The 11,851-nt window shown below is 42.8% G+C and overlaps 2 protein-coding genes across 2 annotated transcripts; both read right to left on the bottom strand.

The window, feature by feature from the left end:
• Positions 1 to 3,002: 3,002 nt before the first annotated feature.
• LOC140927051 (retinol dehydrogenase 8-like) lies at positions 3,003 to 6,309 on the bottom strand. The gene is made up of 3 exons (XM_073376716.1): positions 5,924 to 6,309; positions 4,446 to 4,719; positions 3,003 to 3,775 (listed from the first exon to the last, which is right to left on the bottom strand). Exons 1-3 carry the CDS (start codon positions 6,243 to 6,245, stop codon positions 3,436 to 3,438), a joined length of 936 nt encoding a protein of 311 aa, XP_073232817.1. The 5' UTR covers positions 6,246 to 6,309; the 3' UTR covers positions 3,003 to 3,435.
• A 2,985-nt stretch (positions 6,310 to 9,294) lies between these two features.
• Positions 9,295 to 11,800, bottom strand: LOC140928676 (uncharacterized). Its single transcript, XM_073378454.1, has one exon. The coding sequence runs from the start codon at positions 11,665 to 11,667 to the stop codon at positions 10,825 to 10,827; it is 843 nt and encodes a 280-aa protein (XP_073234555.1). The 5' UTR covers positions 11,668 to 11,800; the 3' UTR covers positions 9,295 to 10,824.
• Between the last annotated feature and the right edge of the window lie 51 nt (positions 11,801 to 11,851).

The following is an 11,851-nucleotide window of genomic DNA, read 5'->3' as shown; positions in this document are numbered from 1 at the left end:
AGTAGTACGATCAGCATTGCAGAATTCACAATGTTCCTTCTTGGTATATTTTTGCAGATCAGGTCTTCTTTAGATCCTACGTTTTGTTGCTTATTCGTTTGATTTGTGGTCCTTTGCAGTTAATGTTCCCTTAGCAGTAGTGCTTGTAGTAAATGTGACATTTGACATTGTCTTACATGTAGGGGACGGACAGACGTACGGACGGTCAAGTGATTACCAAAATTTCTCGCATTTATGGGTTACCATTCTTCTTACTCATGATGCTCCGTTGCGCGGGCATGGCGCGCGCTGGAGCTCCGCTATAACGGCACTCAAATGGCAGCTTTCAACCCACGCACAAAGCGAGAATAGAAAACAACTAAGAGACTATCTGTAGAACTGGGAAGGTGGAATGTCCAGACAATGTTGACGGCCTTTCCGTGAACCTTGACGTCATCACCGACTCAGAAATATCTCATGAGGTCAAGAGAAGCAAATAGTGCCTTAACACTGCTAGCTTACGCAGGCACACTAAACGGGAAATACTACATATTCTATTGACAGGGGAAAAACGCTGATGAGTGGGGAGAGAATGGGATAGGCTTTGTTGTGAGAAACAGCGTGCTGAGTATGGTTCAAACGGGGAGCAAGGACTCAGAGCGATTCCTGGTTCCCCTCCTGAACACAGCTGAAAGCCCAGTCACTAGCGCCAGAGTCTATGCATCAAAACGGTCGGCCACGTTAGATGGCAAGAATGAGTTTTACGAGAACCTCACAGCCATCATCGGGAGTATCCCGAGAAAGGAACAGATTCTTCTACTGGCTGATTTCAACGCCAGAGTGGGTGCATATCACGACTTAGTTTGGCCCTCCTGGCTTGGCCAGTTTAGTACAGGAAAAAAGAACGATAACGGAGAGCGGATGCTTGAGATGTGCACCTACCATGGCCTGTAAATTACCAACTCCTGCTTCAAAACCAAGCCTCAGCTCAAGGTTTCCTGGAGCCAAATGCGTTCATAACACTGGCATCAGCTGGATCTGATCCTGGTGAGCCATGACGACCTGAAGAACGTCCTTCACACATGTTCTTTCAACAGCGCGGACTGCAACATAGACCACTCCTTCAGGTGTTGCAAAATCAGGCTCAACGTCGGCAAATTAAAATGCTCCAGCTTGACTTGGTACAACAGTCTGCCGATGTGTTTTAGAAGGAACGCGATGCCTCAAAACCTGGTTACCTTAGATGCCACACAGAGGTGCATGGGAAATCTTGCCGTGCACGGTACACCATACACGGTACAGCCCTATCTACCTTTAGGAAGAGGACCTTGAAGGCACACGAATGGCTTGACGCCAAGTCGACCGAGATGACTCCCGTCATCGGAGCCACGTTCATCGTCCCTACCGAGAGCAAGTCGTCACCCGACGAAAAGAACCTGCAAATTCTCACGGCCGCCAGGAGCAAGGTCCATGCAACAGACTGCCAGGTGCTGCACTAGCGAGTACTGGACGAAGCTCAGCAAGAGCATCCAGACTACTACCGTTACAGGAAATATTAGAGGAATGTACGATGGCATCAAGAAGGCACTAGGACCAGCTCAGAACAAGGCACCAACACAAATGCACCAGTGGGGAAGTTATAACGGACAAAAGTTCAGCGGCTAGAGAGATGGGTGGAACAGTACTCCGACCTCTTCTCCAGACAGAATTCTGTTTCCCCATCAGCTCTCGCGCGACTCCAGCGTATGCCTGCCTATCATGGATGAGCTAGACGCAGAGCCGACAGTAGAGGAGCTAAGCAAAGCTGTTGACAGTTTGGCTTCAGGCAAGACCCTAGACAACGACTGGTTTCCTAGTCTCAGTGAAGTATTGCAATACTACTCTCTTTCTCGCCTTGTATGAGATCATGTGCCAATGCTGGCAGGAGGGTGAAGTATCGCGGGATATAATGGACACCACGATCTGTCATAACCCCCTACAAAAAAAACACGATTCAAATGACTGCGAAAACTACAATGAGATCTCCCCCCTGAGGATTGTCGGCAAAGTCTTTCTTCATCTTGACCCGCTTTCAGAAGCTGGTAGAACGTGTCTATCCCGAGTCACAGTATGGCTTCCCAACTGAGTAGCCAAAGGTAGGCATGATCTTTTCAACTTCAGAAGAAGTGCAAGGAACAACACATGTTCATGTGCGTCGTTCACATTGACCTCACTAAGACCTTCGACCAGGTCTACAGAGGGGGCTCTTTCAAGATCCTGTCAAAGATCGGATGTCCTCCAAAAGTGCATTACATTATAGGATCCATGTACACCACATGAAGGGATGAAGGGGGCGATTGGCTGTAGGTATGTGGTGACGAAAATTCCTCACGGCTCCTCAACTTACTTCGCGTGATGGCTCCGCCTCCAAGAAAGTACATCAGATATGACAATCCCGCCAGCTACGCAGCCTACTGTCAATACCACGTCAACTGGTCACGATAGCCACAAAAGACGCTGCTCCAGCCGAGCAGACAACCAGGTCGATTAACTAGGATGCATCATCCATGGTCGCTTACCGACGGAAGCCTACTTCTTTGTACCAAAAAGTGTGATGGAAGTGCAAATTCGAATTCTCATTGTACCTATTGCTTATATTCTAGTTGTCTTCGCCGTGTTTGTCTACTGTCAAAAGGAGCAATGGTTTTTCAAGCAAAAGGAAGAAGGAAATAACAGACTTCAGTAAGTGCAGGAACGGCTGTCCATCACACTTAGTTTTCACCTTGCAGTTGGGCGGAAAAGCTGGGCTTTTCAAGGTGTGTTGAACAGTGTGCTGATTATTGTGTAGGCTTAACCCATGATAGATCAGGCCTATATTACGCCGTAACCCTTTGGCCTGAAGGAATAGCTGAAAGTGCAAGGTTGAGTTTCTTCAGTAGAGTATTTAGTCGTTTCAACACTGATCAATACACACCCTGGTCTATTTATTTAAAGCCTTTATTTTATTGAAGAGGCTGAAGGAGGGAAGAGGCTGATATATTATGGCTCTCCAGTTAATGTGCAAAGTAATCAATTTTATAATCAGTTTTAGCTGTTGAGTTTTCTACACAACAAAGCCTTTTAGTATTGTATTTCATAAATTATGATAACCATCTCTTATTTAAGTTGATTTCTTTACTGTAGGGGGATTTTCTTTAAAAAGCTATATACGAAGTAGAACCTTTTTTCTCCAGGAAACAAAGACATCCGTAAGATATGTGGGACAACTTCGTTCTCAGATGCTGCGATCCTTGTATATTAATTCGCGTAAAATGAATTATAACGGACAGATAATAATCTTACAGACTTATATGAAAGACAGCCCAGATAAACTCGCTTAACTCATGTCATGCTAACATAATTATGTTAAAATAAAGACACCGAAAGTTATTGCAAAGTGACTCATTTTTTTCTCTAGCTACTATTCAACCGTAATCGTTAATTTTGTACATCCGGAAAGAAACGCCTTTCCATCAGTTGAATGGCTTTGTCTCCAGTTAGATCAGACAGCTTAGCTTGTATTTCGCCTGGTCCGTATTTGCTGTTTGTCTGATATCTCAGGTGCGGGTTGGCACTTAGTATGACACTTTTAATGATAGAAGCTACCTCTTCAGGTGTCTGGCTTTGCGTTTGTACATTGCTATACATTTCTTTTAAAGCTGCCTTCAGCAGTTGCTGGGTTTTCTCATCAGCGCTCGAAATATCAATGCCTTCTCTCAAAAACTTTGCATTCTGGGTAAAAGAAGTCGTCACTGGCCCAGGCTCAATTAAGGAACACCTATAATTCAACAGAAAATCTTCAGTACTGGTGTGACTAGCCTGTAGGCTATGGTAGCTCTCCATTTCGAGTGGTGAGCGAGGCAAGGCGGGAGAGAAAGCGCGAGCGAGAGGTAACTCGTGTACTACTGCCGCGTGACTCTCACGATATATTCCAAACAGAGAGCTAGCTCATCTGCAGGTATTTTATGTAGCCGGCAAACACAGCTCCCTCTCGTAGCTTCCAAAGGAAACGTCTATAGCTCAGGGGGGTGATGAGAGGCCGCTCTTCTTACAGGCCACATTTCATGGCGCCGTAAAGAGGCGACGATTATTTGCCCTAAGAATTCAACGTCAATATTTGAATATCTGGATTCTTTACCGTGCCCAATTTGCCTTCAAGTTAACCCTAAAAAAATATTTTACTCCTCTGCTAAGCGCATTTTCATGCATTTTTTTCCTTTTTTATCCTTCTTCTTGTCGTTGTCGTTGCTATTCTCATTTTCGCTTTAAAAAATGACAACGCGCGTCTGTTCAGTCCTCCACTCTTAAACTGATATGAGAAAGTACACATATATAGACTTTGTTAACAAGTAGTCTTGGCCGCGCACTGACATAAGAAAAAAATGTATAAGTTTGTCGTTGTTGCTGTCCTTTTTAAGTCAGAATAGCGTGAAACTTTAGTTCTTTACCTGATATCAAATTTTCTCAAGGTCGGTGCAAGGCTCTCTGTTAAACCTTCCAAAGCGAACTTGGAGGCGCTGTATACTTCAGAAAAAGGCGTTCCATTTACACCAATCACACTGCTTATATTGATAATGTGGCCCTTCCGCCTCGCTTTCATTCCTGGCAATACCGCCTTGAGCATGCGCATTACACCAAAATAGTTGGTATCAAACACATGTTGCGCCGTCTCAATTGGTATACATTCGAAAACACTCACCAGGCCTTGACCAGCATTGTTTACTAATAAGGTAAAAGAAAAATCAAATCTTTGTAAGTTGTTGTTTTGTAACATATCTTTAGTAAAATAGCCAGCTGGCGGGATAATAATGCGTTGCTATCTCAAATTTATGCCACCCCTATCTTTTACACGGCAACTATTGTTGTGATGGGTTAGAATAGGAGTAGCCTGCATAACAGGCGCTTAATGAGCCAAGCGAGGCGAACGCGGCATTTTGCGCGAAGTGCGAAACGAGTGCGAAGCGCGAGACGAGGGGAGGAGAACGCCTCGCACTTGTTTCGCGCTTCGCGCAAAATGCCGCGTTCGCCTCGCGTGGCTCATAAAGCGCCTGTTATGCAGGCTAGAATTGGAGAGGATGGACAGACCTTAGCGCTGGATCAGGAGCTAAAACTATTTGCTTTCGGTAAGTATGTAACATTATTCTTGGTACCGAGACAGGAGTGCAATTGAAATAAATAGCTTCCAGGCCTCAGTTGTTCAAAAGGTGGACGGACGTCCGTGGAAACAGAGTTTTTCCCTGGGAAATTATAGTTCTAAAAGTAGACTAAAACGGGAAAGGGTTAACTCTACTTTATAGCAGACACGGAATCTCCGGGTAATCGGCTCCTGCATTCACTGGATAAATCTCCATTCAGTAACGCAATTATTTCCTCTAATAGTTATCTGCTGGATATAGATTTATATTAGGTGGCTAAGGCTATATACCTTTTTATCAACCGGGGTCAGTTAATTAGTTGTATCGTTTGTTTAATAAAATAAATAAATAATAATGGAAAAGTCACGAAAAAAGCACATAAACACACAGCCGTGCACCTCTTACAGATTCAAAAAATGGAAGAAGGAGAACTAAACAACAACAAAAAAGGACCGAATCCACTTGCATTGTTGGACTAATCAGGGGGTCTTTGATATCTTTACTGCTTGCGTTATCATTTGCGGTTTGTTGTTACATTCTTCAAATTGATGGTTGATCAAACACTGATCAGTAATCAATCTGTTTCAAAATATGGTTGACTCCTTTGCTGAAAACATGTCACTGGATCACTGCTCCTTTTCACAATTGGAATCTTACATAAAACCCCTAGAGCTATCTTCAGCTGACTTAAAGTTCAGCTATTTTTTTTTTCAGCTGTATAAAATCAATATTCCATCGTTTTTGTTCATTTATGTTAAGGTTTTATGACCCGTTGAAATCGAATCACTCACCCAGCACATCAATCCTTCCCTCTTCCGTCTCGATCTCTTTCACTAATCTGTTCACTTCTTCTTCATTGCGAACATCCAAGGCTTTAATTATCAACGACTCGCCAAGATGTTTTCCAACTGCATTTTCTAGCTCAGACTTCTTTTCAAGGTTACGCATGGTAGCATAAACCTTAAATCGCTTCACATCTTCAGCAAGAATGACGGCTGTCGAGAGTCCAATTCCAGTGGAACAACCTGTGATAAGAACGACGCGAGTTCCCACCTCAGCAACTTCATTTATCGGAGCAGTGATGGGTCGCGTGCGAGATCCTGTTAGCCCCATCTTTAGTTGCACAGCTCAGATTAAAAGTTTGTTACCAAGGTGCCAGTGGATTGCAACTTACGATCGACGTTAATTACATGCACAATTACAAATTTTGAAGCCCCCCACGTTAGCCTGCCTAGCTGGTGGGATTAGCGTGGGAGTGCTGTATTTTTTTGGCGGCGAGCTGCGAGAAGGATGGTTATACAAGTCAATTTGAGGGGCTGCTCGCTTCGAGTGGCAGCGGAAGAAAGTACCCCGCGCACAAGAATCCCGCCAGCTACGCAGGCTACTCCCACGTAAGCACCCGCTGCTGAACTTGTCACGCTACTACCCTTAAACTATTGTAGCTTCAAGATGGTCGAAAGAAAATTACCTCGACTAGTTTTGTTCATTTGATAACTTACCTGCAAAAATGGATTCACTTTTCTGAATACTTTACAACAATGCATTTCAATAGTTTCGCTTATAAATGTTGCTCGCTGTATGTGGAAAAATAATTCAACGATGACAAGAGAGAATGACCTTCTCTCTTGACGATGAGTATTGCCATAAATATTCTTTGAAACTGTCCAGTACAAATCTAGATAGGTATGATTTCAAAGAGAAAAAAAAACAAGGAACATTGACAAGGAACCTGCCGGCGAAGCTTTTCGAGCACTGAAACCCCTTGAACCCAGTTAAGAGGCTGAGCCGCGACCACGCCCAAGTCCTTCTTTAACAAGCTACAGCTGAAATATAGAACGTTTGTGCGTTACTTTTATTTGCGCATGATAGTTTAAGATTCTTTTAGCCATTTCAGTTGGTGTCTCTGTGCGCTACCGATTTTTCCCACACCTATCTCAGTTGAGAGAATCGCGGGCACACGAGTCGCACACCGACCCATAGCCTGAGAACCCAGACGTATTTCCGGTCGCGGATATTTTTCACCAGAGTTTTCTGTGTTGTTACGCCATACTGACGAGCCCCAAAGAGGGCGAAACAGCTGTCTATGGCTACAATCCCGCCCTGTTTTGAGTTCTTTCGGTGTCGTGTTGATGTCTTGCAGAGTTAATTTTCACGTAGTACGATCAGCATTGCAGTATTCTGCTTGCAGAATTTAACATGTCATCCCTTCACTACCCCCGAAAGTTAAGTCAGAAGACTCTGGGTTCTGGGTATGAGTTTGGGCTGGAGACCAAACCATACTCGCGCTTGAGAGTTTGGATTCGCTCGGAGCTCTCCCCTCAACCCTTATCAATCATCAGTGATCTGGGCTTTTCCACCTTTTTCCCTGGGACTGGGTACAGAACAAACGAGGTGTGGTTTATGCAGCATTAAACAAGGTGCTTTTATTTCGTTGATACATTTTCTATCTCCTTTCTAATCAAAACTATCCCTGCCGATCATCACTAACAATATCGAGCCAAAAGGGACAGCAATTTCGATGAGGTTCATTAAAATAGGAAATTAGATTTGCCACTCTCCCTGGAGGTACAGTCGACTTTCGGTAACTCGAACCTCCCGCTAACTCGAAGCAATTTTCATTACCCTTCAAATCGTTTTCTATATAATTTTACCCTCGATAACTCGAACTTTTTTCTGTTTCCTTTAAAGGTTCGAATTATCGGGAGTCGAATGTACTATATTAAAGGGAATGCTTTCTCTCTGAAGGGATCTGTTTCTAGCCTGCGTAGCGGGCGCTTGGAAGTACAGTCAACTCCCTTTATAGCGGACACTGTGGGGACCTCGAGTTAGTGTCCTCATTAGCGAGTGTCCGTAATAGCGGGAGTTGATTTCAGTCAAACATCTGTAATTTGTTTTTGCCGGGGATTTAGCTGCTGTCCGTATTATCGGGGTGTCCGTTATAGCGGGGTGTCCGCAAGGCGAGAGTTGACTGTAGTGGGCGAAAGAGAGAACGGGCGTGCGCGAAGGAGACACGCGAGGGGTTTCTCCTTCTCGCGCGCACGTTTTTTTTTTTGTGCCCACTGCTTCCAAGCGCCTGCTACGCAGGCTAATCTGTCTCAGACAAGAGGTTTAAAAAAGGGTGGGGATTTTATAAGGAAACAAAGCATGAGCCTGAATAGCTCTGTAAAGCAGGCCGGCCTGGTTTACAGGGGTGATTAACCTTATATAGCCTGTGAGGCAGGCATTCAAAGGGGAAGAAGGGAGGGGATTTCAGGTGGGTGAGAAGCACAAAGGAGGGGGCAAGGGGGAGGGAAGGTTGGCCCAATTCCATTGTTCCCTTTCACTGGATACCTGGCACATGGCTTCATATAACCATTAAAAAAGCAATTTATTAGTTTAATTGATATTATCATTGTAAATTTAGGAGATAATTATTAAAAAAGTTAAGTTGTGATATTAGAAGAGCCTTTCATCTTTTTCATGTGCACATGCATGTATGCATTTTATGAGCAGTCCCTTGAGAACATCACATGCACGCGCTTGCTTGATTTAAGATTACTTGTCCGATTACTCCCTGATTAATTATTGTACTCCACTCAGTCCTATTACCATCACTAATGAAACATAATTGCCATAAATAAAAGAGGCTAACACATAATACTAATACATTGTTTTGTTTGTTATTTTAACTGGAAGAATAGGTGTCTCTTTTACAGCAGGGTTTGTTCTTGCTTTCTTCAGTCCTTAGAGTTTCAGACTTTAATTTTAAGGGGTGCTGTTGATATTTTAAAATTATTTCAAGAGGGGGTAGGAACTTTAAAATTATAAATGAGGTCCAGAATGACTCCCCTTACTAGTTGTGTTGTGGCTGGTTTTGTGAATGTCACATGCAATGTGCCAGTGACAAGTATATACCTCATGAATTGCATGGTGTAAAAAACAGCAGCTGTTGGCCACTGCTGTTTTTCAGAATATAAATTGGAGTGGGAGATTGATAATCAGTTGACTGAGTATATGCTAAAGATTAATAGAAGTAGCTCAAATAACACAGCTTGATCTGCTCATCTCAAAGGAGGGTTCACACAGTTTAGACATGAAATCCCCAAACACAACTGAAGAAAACATTAATCAGGGCAAAGAAACTGATAAAAATTGAAGAAAAGTTAGAATGACAGATGGAAAATGATTTTCTATTGAGCTTTATTAGAACCAACAATGCCTCTAAATCAGAACGACATTCCCAAAGTAGACAAAACTTTCTCACATTTTTGTATCATTTACACAAAAAGTAAAAGTAAAGAGGACAAAATAACGCTTGCAGGCTAAACGATCCAAAAAAGTCAATCGCAAATTTAAATTAAAAAATCGCATTATTGCAAAAACCGTCCTCCTTGGTTACATAAGGTTGTCAACAAAACACTCCTGCACTTAAAAGCACCTTTAAAGAAAAATTATAGTGAAAATTCGAGGAATAATTTTCTTTCAGGCTTTGTTCCCTTGAGTCGATTTTAACTTTGCGCTTAAAAGTACAATTCGAATGAACAAAATATATAAATGTTTTTATTTAACTGTTAATTTGTTTATATTAGTTCAAATGGTAAGTTTTTAGGCAACGTTTATGCGGCGACATCCTCAACTTAATTTTTGGCTGCAGGAGTTAAAACAAAAATATATATTTATTGGGTACAACAGCTAGGGCATACACTATCTGCATGTAAATTTTTGACCCATGACAAGTTGTCACTTGGTAACATTAATAAAAATGGATTCGATTACAATGCGAGGCAAATTTAACACTTAGAGAGAATGAGCCGACTAGCTATAGCAATATCGGCCATGAGTTGTTTGCCAAAATAACCCCCTTGAATCGGCCAGGATAGAATTTCAACCCATTAAACAAAGTAGCCAATATGCAGCCAATATGCACGCTGCAAACATTACAACGATAGGTTACATCCGTCGAAACGACTTAAAAAACGGCATTGAAAAATAAATCGTGGCATTTTTCCTATGCCCTTAACACAACTGCGAAAATATAAACATGCTGGACAGAACAGCTGCTGTACAGAGATTAATAAAAATATTTTCTTCAAACTCTTTTTGACCATATTAGTAGCGAAGCTGCAATTAATCAAGTCATATACACTGAGTGGAAGTCGCTATTTATTGCGAAGAATTATGGCTATCGAATATAATTTGGAAAGGAAACGTTCCGCCTGGAATATTCTATGTCATCGTGTATTCCAAACAATCTACAAAATTAAATTACTTCTGTTGCGAGTTTACAACTACACAGACATCTTTGAATTGACACTGTCGCAGACATTTATAATTCAATCGATCGTTTATTCCTAAACCCTTCTTGCAACCCACACCGACTATCAACATTGCATCATGGCGCTATCATAACTTAGGCTAATATTCAACTAGCACTTGCTTACTACGGATAGTACAAAATTTGTGCTTTTGTTAAACTAGTTCTACAAATTTTATTTCAAAAAATATCGATTCATATATCTCAAAGGAACGGTATGTTTTTCAAAAGGTGGTTTCTGGCAAATCACGAATAAAGTATATACAGTACATGTACGACTGTTCAGTTTACATACTTCACACCCACTCCGACGATGCAGTCGATCACTAATTCGATATTTTCTATCCTCTTTCCCACGGCCTCTACTTTTCGCAAGAAACACACCAAGGAAAAACGCGATCACAGCTGCTGGAATTTTTTGTATTTTTCGTCCCACGATTCAGTCTTTTGCTGTTTGATTGTGCTTCGGAGCGGTTTTGATGTTGGTCGAGCGGGTAGTGGAGCTGGCGTAGGAGTAACAACCGGCGCTGGAGCTGGGGTAGGTGTAGGAGTTAGTTCTGGAGGTTCTTGGTGATGTTCCATTCCGTTTGTTTGTGGCTCCGCTGGTGCGGGAGCTGGTATCTCTACGTCTGCATCCTCTTTGTCTAATACTTCGTTGAGCTGTTTCACTTCTTCAGGTGTTGTCGCGTCATTCGCAATCTCTGCTTCAGTTGTCGTAGCATCTTCCTTTGTAGGCTCTGTCGGTAGCGGCTCTGTCTCTTGTTCGGTGGGCGTCGGAGCACTGGCATCAGGCTCTTGCACTTCAGGAACAGATTCTTCGACTACTGGAGTTGGTTCAGGCTCGTCAGGCTGAGCTTCAGGCTCCGCTGAAACTTCTTTAACTTGATAAACAGTCATAAGATTAGCCATATCGGCCGTGATCGGTCTCCCTTCTTGCTTCAAATAGGCCTGCGTGATGTGATCGACAACGAGCATAGAGACCTCGTTCGGGTTCGTTTTTATCCGCTTTACAACGTCGCCATGAGACATCTTTTCAACATTTAAACCATTTACTTCGATAACTTTATCTCCGACTCGAAGTCCAGCCTTTTGGGCTTCGCTGCCATCGTCCACGGCACTAATAGTTTGGCCTGCTTGGACATTTCGTTCGCCATGAAGATTGAAACCATAACCACCATCTCCTCTCTTCATTACAACAAGACGCGGCGCGGAAACCGTGTCAGCGTCGAATTCCATGCTCATACTATTATTCAATCGTACAGAATAAGTTCAAAACAGCGTTCGAGGCTATCGGGTGTGAAAATCCTTGCTAAACCACCGTTTACTCACAAAGTTGCTCCTGTTTGGCATGCAAAGTCAAACAATTCGTGTAATTTAATGCGAGTCGAATAAATTACCGCATGAGTTCCAAATATGGACGCCCCCA

The sequence above is a fragment of the Porites lutea genome, chromosome 2, assembly GCF_958299795.1.
Source record: "Porites lutea chromosome 2, jaPorLute2.1, whole genome shotgun sequence".
Taxonomy (NCBI): Eukaryota; Metazoa; Cnidaria; class Anthozoa; order Scleractinia; family Poritidae; genus Porites; species Porites lutea.
The sequence above is the reverse complement of the archived record's forward strand: the minus strand, read 5'-3'. Positions and strand labels throughout refer to the sequence as shown.